At 46.2% G+C, this 27,217-nt stretch overlaps 2 protein-coding genes across 8 annotated transcripts in view; both read left to right on the top strand.

Moving 5' to 3' along the window:
• Positions 1–14,593, top strand: part of PDLIM7 (PDZ and LIM domain 7) — a 51,006-nt gene extending 36,413 nt beyond the window's left edge. Inside the window, exons 7-14 of one of the 3 annotated variants that reach the window (XM_060765649.2) lie at positions 189–343; positions 890–926; positions 6,602–6,629; positions 7,389–7,663; positions 10,553–10,733; positions 10,899–11,019; positions 12,765–12,880; positions 13,308–14,593. In XM_060765649.2, the coding sequence (XP_060621632.2) occupies positions 189–343; positions 890–926; positions 6,602–6,629; positions 7,389–7,663; positions 10,553–10,733; positions 10,899–11,019; positions 12,765–12,880; positions 13,308–13,394 (1,000 nt within the window). In that variant the 3' untranslated portion in view covers positions 13,395–14,593. Of the gene's footprint in view, positions 1–188; positions 344–889; positions 927–1,246; positions 2,874–6,601; positions 6,661–7,388; positions 7,664–10,552; positions 10,734–10,898; positions 11,020–12,764; positions 12,881–13,307 lie in introns of those variants that run through there. The other 2 variants (XM_060765647.2, XM_060765648.2) reach the window with 2 other exon arrangements.
• A 3,389-nt stretch (positions 14,594–17,982) lies between these two features.
• Positions 17,983–27,217, top strand: part of DBN1 (drebrin 1) — a 55,798-nt gene continuing 46,563 nt past the window's right edge. For 3 of the 5 annotated variants that reach the window (XM_060765652.2, XM_060765651.2, XM_060765650.2), the window contains exon 1: positions 17,983–18,251. In XM_060765652.2, the coding sequence (XP_060621635.2) occupies positions 18,166–18,251 (86 nt within the window). In that variant the 5' untranslated portion in view covers positions 17,983–18,165. The remainder of the gene's footprint in view (positions 18,252–27,217) is intronic. The other 2 variants (XM_067463647.1, XM_060765653.2) reach the window with 1 other exon arrangement.

Here is a 27,217-nt window from a genome sequence, read left to right as displayed (position 1 = left end):
GCAAGGCAGGTTACTTAGTTGCGCTTATTCGTTCTGATCTTTAGAATTATGAAACCATGGCCCCGTCCTGATTTGTGCAGGCACTGACATCTCAGGCTTTTGGCTTGATACAGTTTGTATGTGTCATGCATGCCTGGCAGCCGCTCTTTCTAGTACAGCCTTGGCTGAGTGCCCTTGTCTGTTCGTAGGCACTCTCTGCGGCTGATTAGCCTGCCAGCCTTCCTTCCCAGTGACTCCAGCAAAAAGAGACTTATTGAGGACACGGAGGACTGGCGACCGCGGACTGGCACTACCCAGTCCCGCTCCTTCCGTATCCTGGCCAATCTCACAGGCACAGAATTCAGTAAGTTCCTCCTTCTTGGGGGGACTGGTTTGGTGGGTGCTTTATTTTACTGTGTTCCTATCTCTGGCTAGACCTAGCCAGTGAAGCTGCAGGAAATGACAGGTATTCAATACCATCTACTTCAGAGAGATATTGCAGTGATGCCTGAGCGGTTAGAGTGACTCTGGCCCTTGTCCACGTGTATTTTGTACCCTGGCCAGTTGGTAATGGCCACTTTTGAAGGACTCGGCATCCAGATTGTCCTGCAGCCATAACTAGGAGTATGTGTTTGCTCCTCTCTCTCTCCCTCTCCCTCCCCCCACCCCAGCCCAACTTCATTGGCCTCATTCAGTCTGTCTGTCTGTCTGCTGCTGCTGTAAGAGATCAGCAGGCACCTCACACTGCTTCCCTCTCATAATGTTGGATGCCCAGTCCTTGTATCCTCTGGGGATTGTTCTTATTTTCTGCAGAATTTCCTTTCCTATTCTCTGCTCAAAAACCTTTAAGTGGTTTGGCTGACTCAGGGCATGATACTGTCTCTCTTTCCTTTCCCTCTGCTGCTGCCAGTGCAAGACCCAGATGATGAGCATGTCAAGAAAGCCAGGTAAAATGCCCCCCTCCCTCTGTCCCAATTTTGCTTAGAGCTAGAAGAGTGGACTTTTGCCTACTCTACAGCTGCTGGAGATTAAAAATGAAATGGCGTGGCTGTCCGTAGAGCCACTTGTCCCTTACCAGGGCTAGTATAGACTTTCTGTCAGCTGTGGTGGAGGGGATGAAAGCTTCATCTGGTTTTCTTATGTTCTGCTGTTTCAGTAATTTGAGGAGTGCATGAAGTGCCTCCCTGTTTTTCTCTCTTCCCCTCAAACTTTGCCTTTCCTCCCTCCCTCTGCCTATTCCTTTGTTTTCCTCCTTCTTCTTTTCCAGAGAAAAGTTTGTTACAGAGCTTCAGAGCCCCCGTTACACTCGCCTGCGTGACTGGCACCACCAGCGATCGGCTACCTCTCTGAATGTGCTCTCCTAAGCAACCTAGGACAGCTCTCTCTTGCTTTTCTGATTCCACCCCTCTCTGTTGCATATCCATGTGATGGGGAAGGGTGCAGAGTGTTTGATTCCGTCTAACTATTGAAACAAAACTTTTTTAAAACTTAGAAATCTACAGCAACTCCTTGCCAAGGAGTTATTAGCCTGTGTGTGGTGGGATGGGGAGTAACTTGGGAGTGGAAGGTTCCTACTTAATAGCCTCTCACTTTGCATTTAATGCCACTGCCTCTAGTCTTATGTGAGAAAGGACTTCCTACTCTTGTTGGGTGGGAAAATGGGATTCCGCACCTGAAGATGCTCTGGCACTCGGAAGCCACCTCTGTTATTTATTTGTTCTCTGAATAAACAAAAGCTGGTCATGGAGAGCTCTGTGCACCCTGATCCTCATATTTCACAGGGGAAATTCTCCCAAAGTAAGCTTTTATTGCACAGAGGCTTACTGTCCTTTCTTTGGATTGATGGGCCTTGCTCTGTTTCATGAGCTGCCAATGTTTTTCTTCCTGACTGAGCATTTCAAAGAAAGAGGAGCCTTTTCCAGCCACGACTTTGCATCTGGCTGGAAAGAAACCCTTCTTGGACTGCATGGCTTTTTCTTTGTGTCTTTTCTAAACTTGGGTTTTGCTCAGTGTCCCTATGCCATGGTTGGTACAGCTTATTAACAGCAGGTGAAAGAGCCAGAGTGAATAAAAGTTCTTCTTCTTAACAGTCTCTTCTGTCTCTTTGAAAGCAGCTAATAATCTCAGTGGCCTTGCCTCTCTTCTTTCCTTCTGTCCTGTGAAAATTTGGTTTTTTATCTCCTCTCATTTTGTTCCAGCAGCCATTTGTGGTTATTCTGTGACAATTTTCTTCAAGAAAGGAAGCTCATTTCTCTCTTAGAGGGCTGAAAAAGTAATCAGAACTTGCAAAATGATCTTGTAAATTACAATACTGTGTAAGCCAGTGGTTACCAATCATTGATCCTCCAGGCATTTGGGACTTCAGCTCCCAGAAGCCCTCGCCAGCTTGACCAACTATCAGGAAGTCTGCGAGAAGAACTCCAAAACACCTGGAGGACCAAAGATTGGGAACCATTGGTATAAGCAGTATATATATGTATTTTTTTCTGGTCAGAATTGTTGTCTTTACGCTTGATTATCAGTAGGGTGCCTTAGATTTGCAAAAGGCTAGTTTTGAATTCAGTTACACTAATAGATAGATTTTCATTTTGGATTGACGCTGACTCCTTGGAGATGGGGCTTCTACCTCTACAGCTTTTTTCATGCCTCATAGATCAATTTGCCCAGCACATGGAAGATATGATGGGCCCCTTTCTCTAGAAAAGGTTTTGTCATTGTTTTGACTACATGCGCAACATGGAATTCAGCTGTTATCTGTAGATTGCTGTAATCCACCGCCTCCAAAATGCCTGGAACCACTATTCAGCCAAAAGTTTTCAGTCTGGTGGAAGGCTGGCTTACTGTCTTCTGTTTTGTAGTAAAAGAAGTAACAATAAATGTTCCTGTTCTCTTAACTGCTTTCTGTCTCTTTATTCTGTTGCATTGGTGGGCAGAATTGCATTTTGTGGGTAGAATTGTTCCACAGTGGAGTGTAGGCCTCTCTGCCATCACTTACAAGACACCTCAACAGAGCCTTTATCATCTTAAATGTCCTGGTTCTCTGGTATTCTGGTCTTCTTTTGGGCATGGAGCCCTATTCATGGTCGGCTCTTTTCTCTCCCTGTTATTTCTGCTATATAACTGTAGAGGGTCCTGAACTTCTCATATCAGATTTCTAGTAAACCATAGTGGGCGAGGAACAGGGTGATGGTGATGATGATAGAGTCTATCAGAAGCTACTTTTCTACTCTTGCCATAGAATTAATAGCTACTATATTGTTAGCTAATTGCCTTGACTTGCGTGGCTGAGTAGGATTGCACTGTGGGGTTTTATTGCGGTGGGGGGTTGCTAAAAAGACCAATAAATGAGTCCTGGTGCTAATCAGGCCTGAACTTTCACTAGAAACTATGCTGAAGCTATTGTACTTTGAACATATTACAAGAAGACAAACCATACTAGAAAATATAATGTTTGGTAATGCAGCAGGCAGTAGAAAAAATAGGAAGATCCCATTCCAGGTGAATAGATTCAACCAAGGAAGCCTTGGGCTTAGTCTACAAGACCTGAGTTGGGCTGTTGAGGATAAGGTGACTTGGAGGTCTCTCAGTCATGGGTTATCACAAGTCGAAGTCAACTTGAAGGCAGCTAACACAACCACAAAAGCATAAATTCCTTGGCTGGGTTGTTGTAGGTTTTTTCAGGCTAAATGGCCATGTTCTAGAGGCATTCTCTCCTGACGTTTTGCCTTCATCTATGGCAAGCATCCTTGAGGATGCTGCCATAGATGAAGGTGAAACGTCAGGAGAGAATGCCTCTAGAACATGGCCATATAGCCCGAAAAAACCTACAACAACCCAGTGATTCCGGCCATGAAAGCCTTCGACAATACATAAATTCCTCTCATTTGTCAACAAAGTTGCTGCTTTGCGGTCTCTCTAGTTAAGCAGTTCCCTCTCTGCCTTGAAAGACTGCCTAGTGCAAATCTTGCTGAGCTATATCATTTCTCATTGCAGGAGGGAGTTTCCTTGCGGGAATAAATTTGTTGGTTTTTTGGTATGTGCTTTCAGGTTGTTTCCAAATAACACTAACCCTAAGGCAAACCTATCAGAGAGTTTTCTTGGCAAGATTTGTTCAAAGAGGGTTTGCCTTTGCCTTCCTCTGAGTCTGAGAGAATGCAACTTGCCCAGGTCACTCAGTAGCTTTCCAAGGCTTAGCAGGGATACAGACCCTGGTCTGCAGCATCACAGTCCAGTGCTCACACTTCTACATCAAGGTGGCTCACTATGGGAATAAAAACTCCCCCATATTTTCTTTCTGTTTTTTAAATTTTTCTCCACATTGAGAACACGAGTCCAGTAGGAAAAATCTCAGGCTTTTTCCCAGTGTGACATGTATATGAACCTGATTCCCCAACATGGTAAACACACAGGCATACAATTGCTCGCCCACACTGTTAGTGGTATAGTTTCAGACAAAATTGCACACTGTACTTTTCCCCTCCTTCCTTGCAATGAGTCCCTCTTTCCAATCCACCCAATGTCTGCCTAACCCGTGATTCTGCGGATGTTTTAGACTTCAGCTCCCAGAATTCCTAGCCATTGGAACATTTGGCTAGAGCTTCTGGGAGTTGGTGGCCCAAACACCTGGAGGGCTGCAGGTTGTGTAGGCCTGCCTTAGAGGGAAGGGGCTTGACAAACACACCTGCTTCTCATCCTCAATTTCCTGGGAGCAACTCAGGTGGTGTTTCTGCCTCTTACAGGCTACTTGTTTCTAGACTGACATCCTGTCCCTTTCTCCACCTTCCCTATAGTAAAATGACTTATTCTGCTAAGTAAAATGACTAGTAAAATGACTTATTCTTTTGTTGTTCTTGGCAAAGAAAAGAGTTTTTGAACCCAAGTGCTCGTGTCACCTTTATTTTGAGTCATCTGCTGGAAAGTGTGCACTTCCACATTAGTTATCTCCACGATTCATCCTTGAACCTATCCCCTTTGTCCTCTCTATCCTTCAGTGTCCTTGGTAGATACCTTGAAACTCTGCACTCCTAATCCTATGTTTCTTTCCTAATCAGCCACAAAGAGGTTGAGTTGCCCTCTTTATAGTCAATAAGCTTGGGTGTATGGGGAAACCGAGGCACTGAACCATATGACTTTGGGGATTAGGCTCCATGTGACCGATTTGGGGTGTCATTTGCCAGAGTCTTATATGATGTAACTTCAGTATGCTTAGTGTGACTAAATTATTATTATTACCCCAAACCTTGAAAATGTGTACCAAAAAGTATTCAAGAGAAGAGAATCTTGAGTAGAGGGAGTGAGAAGCAAAATCTTGGTTGTGGGAAGGTAGGCTTGGGTTGAACTTGAGAGAAGATTTTTACGAAGATAGTGTTGTAATCTTATGAGATGGCTAGGGCATGATTGGAGTCTCCTCTTTAGATGTTTTCAAGCATGTCTCTAATAGGAGAAGGAGCTGACCTGAAGGCTTTGGAACAGATAGAGGTTTCTGCACCGTTTTGCCAGAGTAGGTTGTCGAATTTGTGCAAGAGTGTGAGCAGTTTTTTTAAAAAATTGCTGCCATTTATGAATCTGCCAGAGATGAGCGTTAAAGCCCCTTAGGTTTATGTGGCTGTTAATTACCATTGCTGAACTGGGCCCTATTGAAAAGCAGATGGCGGCCCAAGCACTACAACTACCTGATCTTGAATGCATTCAGCCGATTGCATTTCATTCTACTCCATGCATTGTTTTTCCTGCCACTTCCTCTGCAACCAATCATATAATGCAAGTTTGTCCTCCTGGCTGCATTAGGGAAGTCTTAGAGGCTCTGCTGGCCCTACATTTTTATGTTATTACAATACTGGTAGAGGTGGAATTATATCATTTCCCGATGCGGTGTCCTAGGAACTGAACCATTAGTACAGGAAGGCAATTACTTGTTCAGCACAGGAAATGAACACCTCTTTTAAACAGACACATATCTCCATTTTATCTTCATCTGTGCCAAGTCTAGTAGTCGGTTAGGGAATGTGCTCTTTAAAGCACACACACCTCCATTTTATCTGCTTCTGACTCAAGTTTTATAGCAATTGAACACAAGAGAAAACCTTTTGCTGATTTTGGTGATACTGGACAGAACATACTATGCTCTTCAGCCTCCCTCCCCCATCATTTTGCCAGAGAAGAATGAACCAGAGCAGCAAGCCTTTGTTCTGTAGTCTAAGTATATATGGTCACTAGTCACAGTGTTCAATGTTTTCTAAGTTTATGAATCCTCTTTCCTTTTTTGACTTTGCTAAGCATGGACTCTCCCTAGTTTTATGGGGAACAGAAGAAGGAGTTGTTTCTTCTTTCTTAGCTGGTTTTTCTCCTGGCCTCCCCAGTCTGGACTTGGGATCTGCTTGATCAGCCCTTGTTCCTAAATTTGTCAGCCCAGCCGGTAGAGGTCACTGCCACACAGGGGGTGTGGGTGCAAACAATGGGGTACCACAGATACTCTTTCCCACCCATTCTGACTTCTTTTTGTGAGCCCCTTTAATTCTGGGGTCTCTCTCTATTGACATTTTAAACCTGGCCTAGCAACCAGCCTTGGGTAGGGGGTGTGGTAAAGGGTCAGCTTGTATGGAACTAACTGGTTATTCTGTAGCCAGGTCTCCATGCCGGATCTGTCTTCTGTGCCATCCTTGAAAGTGGAGCCTGGATATGGTAAGTTAGATGCCTTGGGAGGCTTCTAACCAGGCTGCTTTCTGGGAGAAGCCACCCCGTAAGCTGTGAAAGGCTGTTGCCGCTTTAAGACTTCCCTTCGGCTTGCAGCAAAGCATTCTCATCTGCCTTCATGTCAATGGACAGTGGCCAGTACAGTAGAGTCTCACTTACCCAACATAAGCAGTCCAGCAGAGTGTTGAATAATAAGGAGGGATTAAGGAAAAACATATTAAACATCAAATTACATTATGATTTTACAAGTTAAGCACCAAAACTTCATGTTTTACAACAAATTGACAGAAAAAACAATTCAATACATGGTAACGTTATGTAGTAATTACTGTATTTACGAATTTAGCACCAAAACATTGCAATGTATTGAAACAGCTGTCTATCCGGGCAGGAGGCAGACTGCGCTGGATAATACAGAAGGTTGGGTGAGCAAAGGTTGGATAAGCAAGATTCTACTGTACTTCTAGAAGAGAGGGTCAATCTGCCCAAATTCGACAGTGAAGTTGGTTCTCAGTGATCACTTCAGGGATTGGAAGTTGATGCTTTTGTACCAGAACTTCCAGGTTTTACCACAATCCTCTCATGATTAGGGGAATCTAGGAATTACAACATGAAGAAGTAATTTCTAAGCCCTACTTTGCTCAGGCCCTAGAAACAAAGTCACACAACCTCTGCAATTTTCAGATCACTCACCATTTGGTGCATGTCTGCAACAGAAAATGCCAGATTCCTTTTTTAAAACTGTTCCAGGCTCTGCTGCTCCAAAACCTGCACCTGTCTCGGGCCCTGCCATTCGTCCACCCTGGGCTGCAGATCCTTCCTTTGCAGAACGATATGCCCCAGACAAAACCAGTACGGTGTTGAGCAAGCACAGCCAGCCAGCCACGCCAACACCTATGCAAAACCGCAACTCCATAGTCCAGGCCGCACAACAAGCGCCAGAGAGTGCCAGCAAAACCCCCATCTGCTACCAGTGTAACAAGATTATCAGGTGAGTGGGACAAATGTGTGGCGGATTCCCTAAACCAACTTAATTGACAGGTAGCTGGATATGGGAACTGGCTTCCTTGGTGGTGGTTGTGTGGGAGATGATATGAAAGTTGTGTCCTCAGGGGTGTACCTATGGTAGTTTATTTATATTGTGTAAGCTGATGCTGGATGAGGATGAGGGTGTGTCTCTGACGCAGCATTGATTACAAAGCATTCTGATAACACAGAGTATCTGGCAAAACAAATCATATGCTACTGATACACTTAGGCCCGTCGCAAACTAGGTTTCTGCTGGAGAAATCCTTGCTAGCAAGTCCCTGACGTCATGAGCCTGCGCCTCTCTCCCCGCCCCTTTCTCCGCCCCTTTCTCTTTGCCAGCGTGGTTTTTCCTTTGCTAGGGCAGCATTGCCCGCATTTTCTCTCAGTTGAATTCTGCCAACTGAGAGAAAATGCGGGCAATGCTGCCCTAGCAAAGGAAAAACCACGCTCGCAAAGAGAAAGGGGCAGAGAAAGGGGCGGGGAGAGAGGCGGAGTCTCGTGACGTCAGGGACATGCTAGCAAGGTTTTCTCTCGCAGGAACAGAGTTTGCGACGGCTCTTACTAACATTAGGCAGAGGAATCACAAAAAAGATCAACAATGAAATAACAAAACTAGAACTTACTGGATAGAATACCAAACTAACAATAATGACAGCATCTACAATAACTGATCCCTTTCACAATCCACTGCTGATGTTTTTAGGAATTTGCAGCAGATAGTTTTGGCTGCAACTGCAAAGATGGCAGCCTTGATTGCAATGGGTTAGCAGTGATCTGCAAACAGGTCACAAATAATATCAGGCAACAGAATTGCTCTCATGAAGTCTCTGAAGAAATGCATCCTGGGGTCACCATATAATGAGCAGTGTAATAAATAAAGTAGGTCTTCCACCTCACCAAAGCCACAAATACATTGCCGCTGTGTATAGGGGATCCCTTTATATCTTTCCTGTAGATAAGCTAATGACTATGTTTGAAAATTGAAGGCAGTAAAGGCTTTTCAAAGAGCAGCCACATTTAAGCCTTGGAAATATTGTTGAAAATATTGCTTTTGAAAAGTTTGTATCAAGGGGAGAACATTTGTTGCAAGCTAGCAAGCAAATTTTCATAAAAATCAAACTCAGAAATTCTGTTTCTAATAAAATATTTGTCCTTATGGATTACAGAAATTGACATCCTCCAGATACGATTGGGTCAACGAAGGCTAATAACAAGCCCATTCACCCTGGACTTATTGCTCAGTGAAACAGAATTTTTCTAAATTACTATCGTTCAAGTTCATCAATCTAGAGATGCTTTGTGGATTTTGCCTTAATAGAAGGGTAGTCAACTTCCAATCTTAGCAATGACAAGGGTACCCATGGTGATGAATACCCAAATTAAGCAAGCCATAGCTTAGGACCTAAGATATCATCATCAGCAGCAGCAGCAGCATCATCAAGATCTTCTGGGGAGGCCCTGCTCTCGGTCCCACCTGCTTCGCAAGTGCGACTTGTGGGGATGAGAGACAGGGCCTTCTCAGTGGTGGCTCCTTGGCTCTGGAACTTTTTCCCCAGTGAGATTAGATCGGCGTCCTTCCTCCTGACCTTTAGAAAGAAAACAAAGACATGGTTATGGGACCAAGCTTTTGATTACTAAAGTAACACAGTACAAGAAGTAAATATGGAATATGTGCAATCAACATTTGGAATGGACCGGTTTATGAGTTTGGATCATGTGATTTCAATGTTTTTATTAGGTGGTTTTAATTTTTACATTTTCATGTTTAAATGCTGTTTTATCTTAGGGTTAATTGTCTTATTGAATTTATGCATAGTTATATGTTATGTTTAGATTTATGAGTTTAGTCCACCCAGGGAGAGAAAAGCAGTATATAAATGCAGGAAATAAATAAATAAATAATAAATATTATTATCTTTATTTACATCCTGCCTTTCTCTCCATGGTGGGGACTCAAAGTGGCTAACATTTATTCACACTAGACAGTTTAAAAAGAGCAATACAAAAGTTAAAGAAACTATTGAATATTAACAGTGTGGTAAAACAGAATTAAAATAAGCAAATACATTAAATTCATTAAAATTGCCTTTAAAATTCATATTCTCCCTATTAATGAGGCATTAAGTAAATAGGAATAAAACATTTTTGCTGTTAATGTTACATACTAAATGTAGCATGGTTGAGGGCTCCAACATGTCTTAGCCCAGCTTTGATTATGATTTATATGTATCATGTCAGAACCAAATTGAGAATACAGTTATAATGTATTTAAAAAACCCACAAAGTTAAAAATTTGGCATGCCTCTGGTGTCGCTGTAAGAAGGTCCTCCATTGTGCATGTAGCAGGGCTCAGATTGCATTGTAGTAAGTGGTCTGTGGTTTGCTCTTCTCCACATTTGCATGTCGTGGACTCCACTTTGTAGCCCCATTTCCTAAGATTGGCTCAGCATCTCGTGGTGCCAGAGCGCAGTCTGTTCAGCGCCTTCCAAGTCACCCAGACTTCTGTGTGCCCAGGAGGGAGTTTCTCATCCGGTGTCAGCCACCGATTGAGGTTCCATGTTTTAGCCTGTCACTTTTGGACTCTCACTTGCTGAGGTGTTTCTATGAGTAGATCTTAGATTATAATAATAATTAGAATGTGTCTCAAAGATGTTGCATTTGCTCACTATGGATTTATGATCAGCTGTCTCATGGCAGCAGGAGGGATTTGACAATTACTGGTAGGTTAGAAGGAGGAAGATGAGAGGTCTATAATATTCTGATTTTTCCTAATCAGTATCAGAGAGATACTGATTTCTAGCTGGGTTGGTTTCCCTCCCAGTGCTAACCCTTTCTCTTTGCTTTCCACTAGGGGGCGCTACTTGGTGGCCCTGGGACATTACTACCACCCTGAGGAGTTCACTTGCTCACAGTGCAGGAAGGTGCTAGACGAGGGTGGCTTTTTTGAGGAGAAAGGCTCCATCTTTTGCCCCAAGTGTTACGACATACGCTATGCGCCCAACTGTGCCAAGTGCAAGAAGAAGATTACGGGGGTGAGTTTGACTGGGACACAGCCCCAAGGCTGCACATTCCAGCACCATCGGTCATTGAATGCGTTGAATGCATATTCATGGAGCACTTTTTTCAAAAAATCCTACATCTTGGCTCAGAAAATTAGCATTACAATGGAGTAAATCATATTCTTGGATTTGCTTTAGGAAATTATGCATGCCTTGAAGATGACCTGGCACGTCCAGTGCTTTACCTGTGCTGCCTGCAAGACGCCCATCCGCAATCGTGCCTTCTACATGGAAGAAGGGCAGCCTTACTGTGAGAGAGGTATGGAGGAAATTACTTGTAGTTCTCTGGAGCAGAGTCTTCACTCTCATTGGGGCACCTTCTGGTTGTGTTTTACCATAGCTCCTGTCACCCCAGCCATTGTAGGATGATGGAGATTATAATCAACACTTGTTAGGAAGAGACTGGAGAACTGTTTCCACAAACTTTGTTTTGTTTTGGTAAGGAAGACACCTAGGATGACCTTAAATATAATATGAGTACCAGAAAATGAGATTTCATTTCTCACCTTCTGGTAAAATATGGTCTCTAGGTATTTTCTAGGTCCTCCAGCACAACTCTATGGAACTTTTGGACTGGAAGTCTTTCATTTCAAAACAATGACCTGTTATCCACAGTTTTGTGTATCTATATGAAGTCTAAGAATGTTGTCCCCCACAGATGCGGGGGTTGAACTGTACTGCATTGTGTCTTGAATGTCTTTTGTTTCTCCTGGAATTGAGTACCTAGCACCAAACCAGCTTTCTTCAGAAAACAGTGGAAGGCAGAGCGAGGAATGTATCAGTGAAAGTATTTCCACTTCTGACTTTAATGGTCAGCAGCAGGAGCCTGGGAAACAAAACACTTGTAGAGGCGTCCTCCTTTGACCCTGGCCTGGCTGCCCCTTGCTGATGGTTGCTGGGCAGTGCCAGTTCTGCTGGGTTGCTATGGAGATGATAGAATAGCACCTTCATCACAGAGCAGGCTATAGGGCATGCTGGGAAACGTGGTTCTTTCCCTTCATCCCAGTGCTGGCACATATTATCCTTTTCTGGAATATTCCACTGAGAGGTTTATAGGGGGGAAAGGAATCAGGAATGAAGTAGGCTCCATCTCCACCCCCACTTTATCCGATGCTCTGAAAGGGCCTGGAATTTGCCCAGATGAATGAACAGCTGCCTTTCATCATAAGCCGGGTGGGGAAGGAGGGGAGGGCCTGCTGCCTGCAGGATTCCTAACAGCATGTGCAGCCTTGCTTGACATAACTGTGAGGGTTGCCTGCCATCCTTCAGTGTCTTTGGCTTCCAAGCCCAACAGGCTCTGCAGCAGCATTACAGTTGGTCAGTTCAGTGAGGGCCTTGATTAAAACAACAGAGGCATGTGTCTTGGAAAGGTGGAGGGCAGCTGGGTAGTAGAAAAGCAGCAGTAGAGAAGGAGAAGGAAACCTTGGGCAGGAGGAGCAGTTTTTAGATCAGGATGGAAGACGAAACCTTTTAATGTTGAGTTACACATAGTGCTAACACAGCACAAAGGCTGTAGTTCAGTACATGCTTTGAGTGGCACTAGAAGAGACCACTGTCTGGAAGCCTGGCGAATTGATGCCAATTGGCCTAGAAAGACAATGCTGAGCATGATGGCCAAATTGTCTGACATAGTATGAGGAAGCTACCTGTACTCTTAACACCCCTTCTCATAGGGCTCTTCAACCAAACCAGTCTGCAAATGTGAGAGATTTTTGTCCTGAGGATGCAAGCGGAAGCATTTACTTACTTACTTACTTACTTACTTACTTACTTACTTACTATATTTATATACTGCTCCTCTCAGCCTGCAGGTGACTCAGGGTGGTTTACCATTAGCACCAAAACCATAAATTACAATTAAAAGCATTTATCTAAATATAAAACCAAGCAAAATAAATAAAAACATGTATCATTGGGGTCTCCTTGTTAAAAACATTGTCCAGCTTGACTATTGGCTGCTTTAGCCAAAGCTTAATGTCTCCTCCCTGTTCCTTCTGTCCTCAGACTATGAGAAGATGTTTGGAACCAAATGCCGTGGCTGTGACTTCAAGATAGATGCTGGTGATCGCTTCCTAGAGGCTCTGGGCTTCAGCTGGCATGACACTTGTTTCGTCTGTGCGGTGAGCACACACACACTAACCACTCTTAATCCAGCTCTGTAAGGGACTTGCTCTGTTACACTTCAAGCACAATTTGTGATAAAAGGTCTCAAGACGGTGCTCCCGGGCAGGGGCAGCGATCGCTAGCATAAAGCATGTCATCTAGCAAAGATTATTCAGCGGGTGGAATAGAGAGTGAAACCGGTTGGTTTCTCCCATCCGGGTTTCCTTCCCTGCCTTGTGGCAAGCAGAGATGGTGCCTCCTGCTGACACATAAATCTTAGCAGGGAACAGATGTCAATGTGAAGCTGTGCCTTGGCAGACACTGGGCAGCTGCTGTTTCATTGCCCTTCCCCTTTGTATTTGAACAGGGGGGAAGGTAAGATTGGGGGGGGGGTGGCAGAATGACTGGAGCTTGCTTCACTGAGTTGCTTTTTTCTCTTTGCAGATTTGCCAGATTAACTTGGAAGGAAAAACGTTCTACTCCAAAAAGGACAAGCCCCTGTGCAAGAGCCATGCGTTTTCGCACGTGTGAGAGAGAGGGAGGAGTGGGAGAGAGAGAACCTGCCTGCCCAAGCTGCTGCCTGCCCTCGTCCTGCATCCCTCATTTCCTCCACCTCATCCTGTCCTGAAAGAGAGAGATTGAGAGAGAGTCAGACAGACAGAGAGCATAGTGGGCCCAGACCCCTCACTTGACAATCATTCCCACTGGGGATGCAATACTTATGGTTCCCTTTCAGTACTTTAGAAAGATTCCATTCCATGGATTTAGACCATTGCCCACCTTTCTTTCTTTTTTCTTTCCTTTTTAAAACATAGAGTTCCTTTCTGCATGAGCGCTCACTGACGGGTTAGGATCTCTTCTCCTGCTGGGAAGCCATTTTTTTGGTGAAATGGACTTGCCTTACCACTATCATTCTTGTGCCAGCTACAACCAAAGAAGGGGATGATACTCCCTAGCTGAACAACCTCAGCTATTATCATTGTTGTGAAGATACCTGGCCTTCCCTAGTTTTCATTCTCCTCAGTGTGTGTGAATGCTTGCTGTGAGGTCCTTGGTGACAATGGTTTTTTTTTTCTCTCTCCAAAGTCTGTCGGATTATGTCTTGTTCTCTTTTCTCCCTATTTCTTTTGCAATGCACTTATCCACTTTTTCCTGCCAAAAAAAGCATTGCAAAATATGCCTGTGATCAAGAATGGATCAATGTTGTGCCAGTCTATTTTGCCTTTTGCTCATATTGCCACACTTAGCATCAGGAGTCCACTCCAGACATATTACAGTAACAAAATGGTTTTTCCCAAGCTGAAACATGGGTTTCTCTCAAAACTTCCGATTTGGTAATATAATGTTTTCAAATTAAGATAACCCTGATTCCAGGGGGAAAGTAGCTGTTGCTAGGATAAAATATTGAGCCATATGTTGTGACAGGCCAAGTAAAATGATGCTAAAATGCCACAGATAATAAGTACCAGCTTCATTGGCCAAAATTGTTTCTTCCTCACAATTACATGGAGATGCAATTCACTCCTCGGCTCACAGTGTTTATTTTCCAGTAGCTCACAACTTCTGGGCCAGAACTGAACCCAAAGCATCCTTACCAAAGAGTCATTATTTCTGTTTTGATCAAAGTGTGCTTCCCAGAACCGTCCTGTCCGGCTGGGAGACTGTAATTCTTTGTCGCCACAATGGTGACTTCCTTCAGTGCCTAATAAAATAAATCTTTTAATTCTTTATCACCTTTGTGCCATATGATCATTGCTGAGATTACACAGGGTGTTGTATGGGGAGACTAGATTTGGATAAATCAAGTTCAAACTACAGGTGAGGCCATGATGCGGGGAACTTTGAAGCAAAGCTGGTTCTGTTACCTTCTTCCCAATCAGAACCCTTGTGTCATGCTTAGATGGGAAAATCAAATCGGTGTTCTCATGGAAATGCCACATCCATGTCTCCATGCCTCGGTATTCTTGTCTTTGTTATTGGCACAGTTGAAAAAGAGGACAATACTGGTGTTTCAGTTGAGCACATGCTGGGAGGTAATGGTGCAGGACATCAAAGTGGAATGGCCTCGCTGGACAGCAAACATCCAGAACATCTTTTTGTTACAAGTGGCCAGGAGTTCACTTATCTTGCTCTTGGCCACATTTAATGAAAAGCCAGCTGTCTCCTGGAATATGTTCAGCATAAATAAGTAAAGAGCTTTAGTGCAATGATCATTCATAAGGTACAGAAGAGGAGGGCTACATCAAGATTTAATGGAGGAAGGTATTAGTGCATTGGCAGTGCATTGCATTGGTCAAAGTTCTAAAAAAATTGCACCTACTAAGGCAGCATACAGAGAGTGGTTTAGTGGGTCGATTATGACTCTCTAGACCAATGTTTGAAACCCAGATGAGCCACTGGATGGCCTTTGGCAGATTGCATTCTCTTAGCCTCAGAGGAAGGCAAAGGCAAAACCTCTGAACGAATTTTGCTTAAAAAAAACCCCAAACAAACCCAGTGAATAAGTTTGCCTTAGAGTTGCCGTATGTTAGAAACAAAAGCACATGTGCTGGTATACATTTGCATCAAATTTCATAGTGATGGAAAGTGGCACAAATTCAGACATGCTATTTTCTTGTCGAAAATTTCCCTCCCCACATCCCCACCCAATTCTGAATTCAGGCACTGTTTCCTCTTCCTATATGTATTTTTTTAAATGAATCCTTGCTGTGCAACTTAGGGAAGTCTTTCCTGTGCTTCCTTCTTTTCAGACCTTGCTCTTAATATAAGTCCTGTGTGGTTGCCTATGTTTTACTGAACTCTCAGTGGCTTATTTCTGTGGCAGTCTAACTTCTGCTTTAGTGGTAATTTCTGATCCTGTATTTGGTGAGTGATACTTCCTTGGTGTTTGCAGCTTCTTGCTATTGTGAACTAGTTTATGCTGCCTTTGATTTGCTGAGCATGGGACATAATGTTAAAGTGGAGGTTGCTTCATCACAGAATCTTTTTGAGCACTTGATGCTCCATCTTGGGAGAGTTCTGCCCCCTCCGCCGAGGCCCATTGCAAGGATGCCATGTACCTGTTTAAGTTATGGAAGTGGGTGGGGTTTTTTTAATTTCCCCAAGCAGCCAAAGTATCATAACATCCACATAGTAGATCAATTCTTGAGGGACATAATCAAAAGGGAAATAATTAGTTGATAATCTATAAGCAGATGGGAATCCCAGCCAGACTCCATTCATAAATTACAGTAGGGTGCATCAGTACTAAAAATAAAATACTAGGGTTGCAGAGCTGGCAAATGTTACCTGGCGGACTGCAATCCAGAGGAGCTCAGCCACAAGCTTTGCTGTATGGAGGACTTGTCATTGAAATTAAAGTAATAGTCTCAAATTATTATTTGAAATCTTGAATACTTTTGAAGTTATATGCCATTTTTAGATCTCTGCCCATTGTGTTTGGCATGTATCTAATAGTCAATCTTTGAAGAGCCAGGTGTCCGAGAAAAGAAATGCAGTGCTAAGGGAGAACCATGTAAACACTCTCCCACTTGGCAGATGTTGGCACCTACTTCACAAGGTGCCTTGAGAATCCAGCTGCTGCCCACACAGTATGGGGGCGAGCCTGTGCCTAACTTCAAGGTCTTCTGTGAAAGAGACTCTGGGAAGTAAGGTCTGTTGCTGTTCTGTGCCTTCATGTTGTTTCTGACTTACGGCAACCTTATCCCAGGGTTTTCTGGGGCTGAATGTGTGTCACTCAACCAAGGCCACACAGTGGGTTTCTATGGCTGAGCAAAGAATCAAACTCTGGTCACCAGAGTCACCGTGCTCAAACCAGTGCACCATGTGTAGGAGTCTGAAATCCTCCCTTGTTCCTAACTGGACATTGAGGAAGGCTGGAACAAGTCATAATGGCCTTATTCCAAACAGGATTTTAGGTTATACAGTGATGCCAGCCAGGCTGATGGGTCTAAGAGCAGGGAGAGCAATGATTAACAAGATTACAGTGTACTTCTGTATGTACTACATAGTTTTGATCATTCAAAGCTAGGCCCTAATTGCTCTGTTGCAACTATCAAGTGTGCCATTGGCACAACAGGGATGGCTAGTAGGTAGCTTGACACATCACACACTAAACTTAAAACTAAACCAGCAGTGTCAGAAGATACAAGACAAATTCTGAATAGGTTCTGCAACTTCTATGTGTGGAAAGTGATAGACCTTCTTGCAGCTATTTCAGTGGTTCCCAGCCTATGGTCTGTGGACCACCAGTGGTCCACAAGAGCAAAAATATGGTCCATGGCCTCACCATTACTACACTGCTGCCTCAAAACCATGTAGCAATGAGAGCGATGAGGATGTTGGGAGGGGAGAGGCCGACTACACATGAAAGATTACTGCTACCACATCAGCTCTAGATTATTAAATATGGTTTTCTGTGGGCAAGCAGATGGTGACTACTGGATGGCATCTGTTCTGTATCAGAAACTAGAGCTGGTGTGGTCTATCCAATGCAGTTTTCTGAATTGGCACTCCAAACAACCAAACAATCTAAAGTTGACCAAAAACTGATTCGTAACCCGTTTGGTACTAATCTTGGAGAGTGGTCCATGGTCAAAGTGGTCCCTGGTCAAAAATAGGTTGGAAACCACTGACCTATTGGGATTGATGATGTGAAGTAACTGTTCCTTATCAGGAAGGATGCCGAGGTCCCCCTGAGAGCTTTGAGATGGGATGCGGGAGGGAGGGGCGGGGGGGTGGGTGCTTGGATGGTGTGTCCCTGCCAGGCAGAATGGGGTTGGACTGGATGGCCGTTGGGGCCTCTTCTAAGTGTATGATTCTCGGTGCTGGCATTCGCCTGGGCGTCTTGGTTGCTCTGAACATTTCAACCAGGAGACACAATGTTGTGGCCTCTACAGAAGACGCTGACAGTTCTGCTCCGCCAAGTGGCTGAAGTGATGCGAGGCAAGATGGCTGATGGTCCCCATAGGCCCCCACATGTGGACAGAGGAGGAGGAGGAGGCGGTGAGAGGGGGAAAGAATTAGGGTGGGAGGGGGAGTATTGTTGGGTCGGCGCTAGGACCCGACGCGCTGGCAGGCGGAGCCTCCTCTCGCCTCCTCGCTCGCTCACTCGCTCGCGCGCGCGCCCGCTTGCCTGCCCGCCGTTCTTGCTGCTGCTGCTGCTGCTGCATTGCCTCGGAGGCGAGCGGCAGAGGCGGCCTTTCTCCGCCCGAGCGCCTTGCCTTGCCTTGCCTTGCCTTGCCTTGCCGAGCAGCTCAAGCAGCCGCAGCATCATCCACCCCCCTTCAGCCTGGCCGGCGGCATGGCGGGCATCAGCTTCAGCGCCAACCGCCTGGAGCTGCTGGCCTCGTACCAGGAGGTGATCGGGGAGGACAGCCCCACCGACTGGTAAGGCGGGGCCCCCTTCCTCCCCCCCCCCCGGGGTCGGTGTGAGCATTGGGGGAAAGTAAGGACGGGGAGGGGGGGGGAAGTGGGTGCCCCCATCCCTTTGTCCCCGGGGCGGAGGGGAGGGGGCGGTGTCCGCGCCGCTTTGTGCCGGGGGGCGTGGGCGGCGCCTGCCTTGCCTGGGAACCGCAGCCCTTCTTCCCAGGCAAGCCCCCACCCTCCAATGCACAGGGAGGGGGCACCCTGCGCCTCCCACGAGCGCGATGCCCCAAACCGGGGAGGGAGGGAAGGAGGGGGGAGCCATGATCAGAGCCCAAAATGGTGCATTGGCCAGACAACTGGGTCGGGGCCTCGGGTGGGTGGGCGGGTAGGCTTGGAAGGGGAGGGGGCTCCTGAGAAGCCGCAGAGAGGCGCGCGGAATGGACAGCGTCACCCGAACCCCTCTTTTGCCTTTGGGGCAGCCCGTCATCCGCCCCCTTCCCCGGACCCAGGCGCGAGCACGGGCGCGCGCTCCCACTCGTGACCCCCTCCCCAACCCCCCTCCCTGCCTCCCCTGCGCCTCCTCCCTCCCTCTCTGCCTCCTTGGGCCGGGATGCGGCGGCGGCGGCGGCGGTGGCAGTGGGGGCGGGTCCCCTCCGTGCCTTCCACCTGCTCCTCGCTCCCCATCGCCTGCTTGGCCCCGGTGTCTTTGTATGCAGACTCGAGACAAAGACCCATCTCTGCCGTGAACCCCCTCTTTCCCCAATTCTCCCTATATTTTTTGGGGGGGAGATGAAAGTTATCTGATGGAGACGCGCCACACAAAGGAAGGTGGGGCCGGTTGAGGAAGGAGGCGGGGGTCTGGAGGCTGGAGGGGAGGGGCTGGAGGAGGAGGAGGAGGAGGAGGAGGAGGAGGGCTTCGAGGAGCGAGGAAGGAAGGAAGGAAGGAAGGAAGGAAGGAAGGAAGGAAGGAAGGAAGGAAGGAAGCAAGAAGGAGGGAGGGAGGGGTCTGCCGTCTGCGAGAGGAGCCGAGGAGGGGGCACAGGCAGCCCCCCCCCCGGTCAGAGAGAGGGGCAAGGCCCTTCAGTGCCGCATCCTCTCCGTGTCTTTCCCCTTTCTCTTTGGGGGTGAGCTGATGGGGCCAAGACCCGGTTCCCTTTGGCAGCCCTCCTCTGAGCCTGGGCTTCGCACAGCAACGCCTTCAGATGTGCCAAGCTGAGCTGTTCTTTCTCATCTGGGCCTTGTGTCTGCCTGGAGAAGCCTCCGTTTGAAGGAAGGAGAGATGAAAGGGGGAGCGCCTCCTGCAAAGCCTCCAAAACAATAGGCATGTGCCCCATTTCCAGAGGCAGGCAGGCAGGGAAGGGGGGCTGGTGCTCCTGAGGAGGCCTGCCTGTGCCTCTTGCCCATTCTTGTCTGGCACCCCTTGAGCCAGGACTGTTCTGGGAATCTTCCCCTGTTCGCTTTCTTCCTTTGTCTGGCAAGGCTTGGAGACTTCCTGGGAAATGATTACATGGCCTTTGCAGCTATGGCTCCGACACGTGCCTTCGCTGCAAAGATCTTCATCATTCCCCATTAAGCAGTTCTGTGCGCGAACCTTTTGTGAGAAGAAGTATCCGATGCAGAGCTGCTAGCAGGACCTCCTTGGCCAGAAAATCTACGTATCTTTTCTTCAAGCAGGTGTCCATTATGCAACAGAGATTCTTTGCCCTCTTATTCCTAGACCCATGTCCTCTGCTAGACAGCGGTGGTGACACGGGTACCTCTCTAACTTGACAGCACCGTGACAGTGCTTGGACTGCCATGATTGTAGGGAATCCTGGGATTTGTAGTTTGGAGAGGCACTAGAGCTCCCTGCCAGAGGATTCTAAATGCCCAATGAAACTACACATCTCAAGATGCCATCAGATTGTCTCTTGGCACCTGAACTGGTATCAAATTGTGTTGCGTGAAAGAGATCTAAATCACTGTCTTTCAGCTTTAGTGTCTTCCATGTGTAAGGAATAATAGAAAACACTTTGTCTTCATGTGTTACATTTATGACTGACAACCATTGCATCTTGTACCAGGTTCTGGGATGCGTCACTGAACTTGATTCTTATTGGGTTGCTGTGAGTTTTTGGGTTGTATGGCTGTGTTCCAGGTCTCTGAACAAACCTTTGAGGATGCCTGCCATAGATGCAGGTGAAACATCAGGAGAGAATGCTACTGGAACATGGCCATACAGCTCAAAATACTCACAGCAACCCGGTGATTCTGATCATGAAAACCTTTGACAACACATTGATTATGATTCTTCAAAACATCCATGATCAGTGCTTTCTTTCAGACCAATTCCACAATGTTAGGTTTTTTAAAAAACCTTTTTGAAAAGAGAGAGACGGAGTACTGACTCAGAATGTAAACGCAGAGATGATTGTGATTAAGGGTTTCGTTTACCTTGAATCACTTCTCTTCACTCCCTCAGTCTTCACTGACATGGGCAGGGTGCTTTCTCTCTTGCTCCTTGTTCCCTCCTCCTATCCCCTTCCCTCTCTCTCCAAATAGTTTCTTCAGCCTCCTGAGCCTCTTCATCTTAGCCTACCACACCCTGCCCTTCGTGCTGCTTCTCTCCGCCTGCCAAGAATGCTGCTCCCTGGACCACTGTTGTGGTTTCCTCTTTTCACTCAGGTCGCAGGAAGCTCTCACATCTCCATAAGCCAAAATCCATGCAAAAGAACTACACAGCCCTGGTTTGCTCCAGTATAAGGGCCATTCCTGTAGTTCTTCCTTCCACTGAGCTGTTGAAGGCTTGTGGCGTCACATATGAAGGCCAAAGGGTTTTCCTTTTCCTAGGAGTCCTCTGGTGAGCACATATTTTCTTATCAGAAATAGATATCCACTCAGTTGTTTTTTCAAGCCACGGGTGGAACCAGGCCCTTCACATTTGCTGCCTACTTACAGTGTGTCCTGATCACACCAGTAGGCTAGAGGTCACAAAAGGACAGCAGCGCAGGTAGCTTTTATCAGATAATATAAGACCCTCCCCTTGCCCAGATGTTTTGACAACACTGGCCATCATGCTGGTTGGGACTGATGGGAATTGTAGTCCAATAGAACCGGCAAGGTGCCAGGGTGTTCCAGCCCTTGCTGGAGCTTCATACTGGCTTGTGGGTATTTTCCCAAGAGTTTGTTAACATTTTATACAATGCACTTTGGTGGTAATATTTTTCTTCCCTTTCTGGAGTAAATTGTGTGCAGCTGCAGCTGCTTCTTCCTTCCTTCCCCTCCCTTCCCCACCCCCAGAGCTCCAGAGCCTCCTTCTTTGTAGCTGACTCCCCTCCTTCTCCTCCTCCTCCTCCTCCAAAGCAGAAGGTCTCCAGCTGCTCCTCTTTGCAAGTTCCTTCCCTTTTTACAGACACTCCCCTCTCTTTTTCCAGCTCCGAAGCTGGGCCTTGTGGCCTCTTCAGCCTGAAAGGAAGCCTGCGCATAATGTGTGTGCATGCTCCAACCATAAAGAGGGTGGGAGTGTGGAGTAGGAAATGACACACATGCTCAGAGGACACCCCATGTTCAAAAAGGCAAATGCCTGAGGTGGGAAGAGAGGTCACCTACACAAATAAAGGAGATCTCCAAGGAGCACAGAGAGGATGAATCTTCCTTCCCAAACCTTAAACCAGGCATCTTCAAACTGCGGCCCTCCAGCTGTTTGGGCCTCCAACTCCCAGAAGCTAATGAACTTGTTTAATTGTTAGGAATTCTGGGAGTTGAAGGCCCAAACAGCTGGATGGCCGCAGTTTGAGGATGCCTGCTTTAGACTGTATCCTCCTTGCAGCAAAGGCTTGTCCTTTCCTCCCATTGTAAAAGACTACATACATAGATGGCTCTGTATAAATTATACCGCTAGTTCAAGACATTGGAGAAGGGAACAGCCAAATAAAATTCCCATCCAACAGAGTCTCTGAGGCAATAAACCATTTTGAGATAAGCTGGATAGTTGCTGATCTGGGCCCTGGGCAATTGACATACTCCTGTCCAGATCCTCAAGGAGCTTAGGGAGCAAAGAAGGAAAAGAAATGGCAAGGAAAGGTCAATGTGGGAGAAAATCCCTGGAATAGAAAATGGGGTCATTCCTAGAGTCATCTGCCTGCTGCTAGAAGTGGGGCTGAGTGCTCTGGGAGTGCTAATGGATTTGTTTCCAAGGCAATGCTCCTTGTCTAGGGAGAAGGGAGTGCAAAGAGGAATCCAGCCCGAGGAGTGCCTGGTGCCCCTTCGGTGAACTGTTTCAAGGGCAGCGACTGCCCTCAACTCACCTGAGTCTCATCCCTCTAGAGATATGGCGTTTGTCTGGTACTTGCCAGAGTGAGCTTGGGGCTAGAGCCAATAGGATTGCAAAGAGTAAACATTACACCACTGCCTCATGACTCATGAGAGGCTCAGAGGCTCACTGGCCATTCATGCCATGACATAATTTAGTCTTCAGCTCCAAGTTCTACTAACCATATTTTTTATAACCTTAAGCACAATTCTTGTTTCCCATATTATGTCTATTTCCTTATCATAACAAGACAATTTTGTACCATGCTCCATTCCGACTCAGAGCACACCCCTCTTTCCTTCATTTTATCCTCGCGCCACCACTATGAAGAAGGTTAAGCTGAAAGAGGTTGTGACTAGTCCAGTGAAGTTCATGGCTGGGATGAATTTAGTGGTTTTTGTCTTTTACTTTAACATAACCTTTCCCAACCCACTAGCTCTCCAGCTCCTATAAATTAACTGCTTAATGGCTAGGGGAGATGGGAGATATAGTCCAAAAGAACTGAAAACCACAAGGTTGGGGAACTCTGCTCCAACCAATCCACCAGCCTGGCTCTCCTTACTTAGAACAAGATGCCAGCGTTAGAAAGGACCACAAGGACTGTCTAGCTCAACCTCCTGCCATATAAGAGCCCAGTAATAAAGCACTCCTTAAAGATAATAATAAAAATACACTTTATTTATATTCTGCTCTGTCTCCTGGAGGGGACTCAGAGTGAATCATAGTATACAAATATAGCCAAACATTCAATGACATAGAATACACAAAGGCAAAGATTTCCCTTTCCATCTCTGGCATCTGGAGGCAATGCTGAACTCTGGCCATGGGGAGGTGCTCTTGTCCATTGTCCTGTTGTCTGTAAACTCTCCTGGTCAAGTTTTGCTGTCATGGCTATATGGGCACTCTTTACCTTCCTGCTGAGGTGGTACCTATCGATCTACTCACATTACATGTTTTTGAACTGCTAGGTTGGCAGGAGCTAGGGCTGACAGGGGGAGCTCATCCCAACCCACGGCTTCAAACTGCCAACCTTCAAGTTGGCAAGTTTTTCTGCAGATAGCGGTTTAATCCACTGTGCTATTGTGGCCCATCCAACCTCTGTTTAAATACCTCCGAAGATGAAAACCCCCCACCTTCCAAGGGAATCTATTCTACTGTTTGAACGCTCATACTATCAGCAGTCCAAGTGGAATTTGGTTTGCATTCTAGTTTCTGGAGCAACAGAAAACAAACTGTGTTTTCTGTGCATCTATCCTTCTACATGACATGTTTTCAGATATTTAAAGATAGTGATCATGTCACCTCTCTGTCTTCCCTTCTGCAAGCTAAACATATCCAGCTCCCTCGGTTGTTCCTCCAAAGGCCTGGTTTCCAGACTCCCACCCAAAGTCTCCCATCTCCCTCCCTTCCGCTCCCTCCCCCGGTACCTTTCCCGGTACTTAATTCTTTTTTGCAATTCAGCCATCCATGCTTGCCATCCTGCTAATTGGGATTGCTTTTCTGAGAGCTGGCTTTCCTTTGTTCCCTCCTGCACCACGAGCAGCATAGGCACTTTCATCAAGCTTGCCCTCAGAGTGTGGGAGAGGAAACCCCTTTCCATCTGGGGCCCAGCTGGAAGCCCTTCTCTTCCTGCAAGGTTTCTGTTGCCCCAAACAGCTCCTTTAGATGTTGTCCTTTAGATGTTAACCTTAAGCCTGATAGTCACCACTTTAAGCTCAATGCAAGCCTCTTTAGCGGTGCATGAATCTTGCACTGAAAGGCACCAGGCCTGGCTGGGCAAGATGTGATGCTCAGATGCCTTTGGGCTGCAGCTGCCCTAATCCTTTATCATTGGCTATGCTGCCTAGGGCTGAGGGGAGTTGTAAACCAATCCCCTCTCCAACTTCTGGACATAGTTACCCATCTGTTGGGGGTGTCACTATTAGGGGGTGGGGGATGGCAGCCAATGAATTTTTCTTCCATCTCCCAATTTTAGCATTGCAGTAACCCAAAACTTAAGTGGAAGATTTTGAAATACAGTTAAAGCATCCAAAGAAAAGAGGGAAGGCAAATTGATCTTGGAAATGCAGACACACAAAGCTGTGAATTTTAGGTGTGAACGATTTTCAGCATCTCGCTTTTTGCAATGCTAGAAATTGGTTTCATCAGCAGAGCAATTCCACTTTAACTACACCTCTGCCATTCATAATATAATGGAGGAAAAATTAATTAACAGCACCAGCTTGAGTGTATATTATATTACTCGTCTATGCATTAGGCCAGTGTTTCTCAACCTTCCGAATGCTGTGACCCCTTAATGCAGTTCCTCATGTTGTGCTGACCCCCAGCCATAACATTATTTTTGTTGCTACTGCACAACTGTAATTTTGCTACTGTTATGAATCGCAATGTAAATATCTGATATGCAGGTTGTATTTTCATTCACTGGAATAAATTTGGCACAAATACCTGATATGCCCAGATTTGAATTTTGGCGTGATTAGGGGGATTGATTTTGTCATTTGGGAGTTGTAGTTCCTGGGATTTATAGTTAACCAAAGAGCATTCTGAACTCCACCAAGGGTGGAATTGAACCAAACTTGGCACACAGAACTCCACAACCAACAGAAAATACTGGAAAGGTTTGGTGGGCATTGACCTTGAGTTTTGGAGTTGTAGTTCACCTACATTCAGAGAGCACTGTGGATTCAAACAATGATGGATCTGGACCAAAGTTGGCATGAATACTTAATACGCCCAAATGTGAACACTGATGGAGTTTGGGGAAAAAATAGATTTGACATGTGGGAGTTGCAGTTGCTGGGATTTGTAGTTCACCTACAATCAAAGAGCATTCTGAACCCCACCAACGAGGAAATCAGGCCAGACTTCCCACACAGAACCCCCATGACCAACAGAAAATACTGTGTTTTCTGATGGTCTTTGGTAACCCCCTGGCACCCCCTCATGACCCCCCCCCCAAGTCTCGACCCCCAGGTTGAAGAACACTGCATTAGACAAACACTGAGGAGCTGAAACACTGAAGTGTGTGTGTGTGTGTGTGTAAAAATAAGAAAAAGGGAACTAAAAGGCATCCCACACCTGATGTCCTCCAGATGTATTAAATGAAGAACATTATCATCCCCAGCCAGTATGGTGAATGTGGATAGATTTGCGAGGGATGATGGGTCTTGTCTTCTGAAACATATGGCAGGCATCAGGATGGGAGAGAAAGGGAGGTTGCCGCCACGTGGCTCTGCAAAAGGAGGAGTCCAAAGAGATCACAGGCCTTGGGAGTGCAGTAGAGCTCAGTTCACTAAGCAAAGGTGCTTCTTTACCAGAAAATTAGATCCCAGAGGTGGGAGTAAAATGGAAAGAATAGGGATAGCTTCCTATATCAAGAAAAAACAAGTTTGGCCTGTTTTCAGCACACTTCATATTAAAAATGAATAACACACACGTGAAATGAAACAACCAGGTCAGGTAAGCCTTGCTGAAGTAAACAAAAGCATGTGCACCTTCTGGAGATCACCCAAAGGCTTCTTCTAAAATGCATCCACTTGGCTAGATTGGCTAGCGCTGACTCCCATCCTTTCTCTGCTGGTGCTCCGTTCCATTATTTACTATGGACACATGGCTGCGAGTCTGTGTTTCTCCAGACCTCTTCCACTGCTAATGCTGCTCAAAAACTTTCAGTTAGGCAGAGGATAAGGATGAAAAGGGGGCGCTCTGTTAAAAGGAGAAGGCCTTGTTAACTGAAGTTTCTCTGCACTTCAAAGGCAAGGTGGGTCTGGATAGCCTTCTCTTCCCCTTCCCCTTCGCTTCTGCTACCCTTTGAAAAGGGAAGCCTGCCAGACAGACACCCCAAACCTGAGTGTGGTTTCCTTCTGGCTTTCTCCTCTTCTTTTTGGAAGATCTTTCCCTTTCCCACAGTTTCTGAATGGCCGGTGCCTGCATTTGCATACAGGGGAGAACCTGCCCTGTTTGAGGAACAAATTTGACCAAGTTAGTGGCCTTTTCAAGGGGAAATCAACCCATTCCAAAGATGTCTTGTAGGAGACGAAAGCGAAGACCACTATCCTGGGCTTAAGGCCCAGTGATTCTCAACCTGGGGTCCCCAGATGTTTTTGGCCTACAATTCCCGGAAATCCCAGCCAGTTTACTAGCTGTTAGGATTTCTGGGAGTTGAGGGCCAAAAACATCTGGGGACCCCAGGTTCAAACCAGTGAGCTTTGGTATGAGCTTCCAAGGAAACTGTAGTCTCCGGTGGGTTAAACCTTTGCACCGGCAGGACTGCTGAACGAGAAGTCAGTGGTTCGAATCAGGGGAGAGCAGGTTGAGCTCCCTCGGTCAGCTCTAGCTCCTCATGTGGGGCATGAGAGAAGCCTCCCACAAGGATGGTAAAACTTAAAACATCCCGGCGTCCCCTGGGCAACTGTAAGTCCCTTCTAGTGTGAGAGAATTATATATCAAGTCCTTATAATTCTCTCACACTACAAGGGACTTGCAGTTTCTCAAGACACTCCTGGCACACACACACAACCTGGCAATTCTACATCCGGGACTGGGCTGGAAAGGCCCTAGAAAGAACCAGGGCACTCTGCACGTGCTCAGAGGAATACCCCAAGGCTGGGAATGCCATCAGGGAAGCAAAGCTTCTAGGAAGCGGGTGCCAAGGCCGGCCTGCCGCTGGTGCCCCTTCCCTCCGGGCCATAGC

Source organism: Anolis sagrei, chromosome 2 (genome assembly GCF_037176765.1).
Source record: "Anolis sagrei isolate rAnoSag1 chromosome 2, rAnoSag1.mat, whole genome shotgun sequence".
Lineage (NCBI taxonomy): Eukaryota > Metazoa > Chordata > Lepidosauria > Squamata > Dactyloidae > Anolis > Anolis sagrei.
Note: the sequence above shows the minus strand (reverse complement) of the source record. Positions and strands in the feature narration are given on the sequence as shown.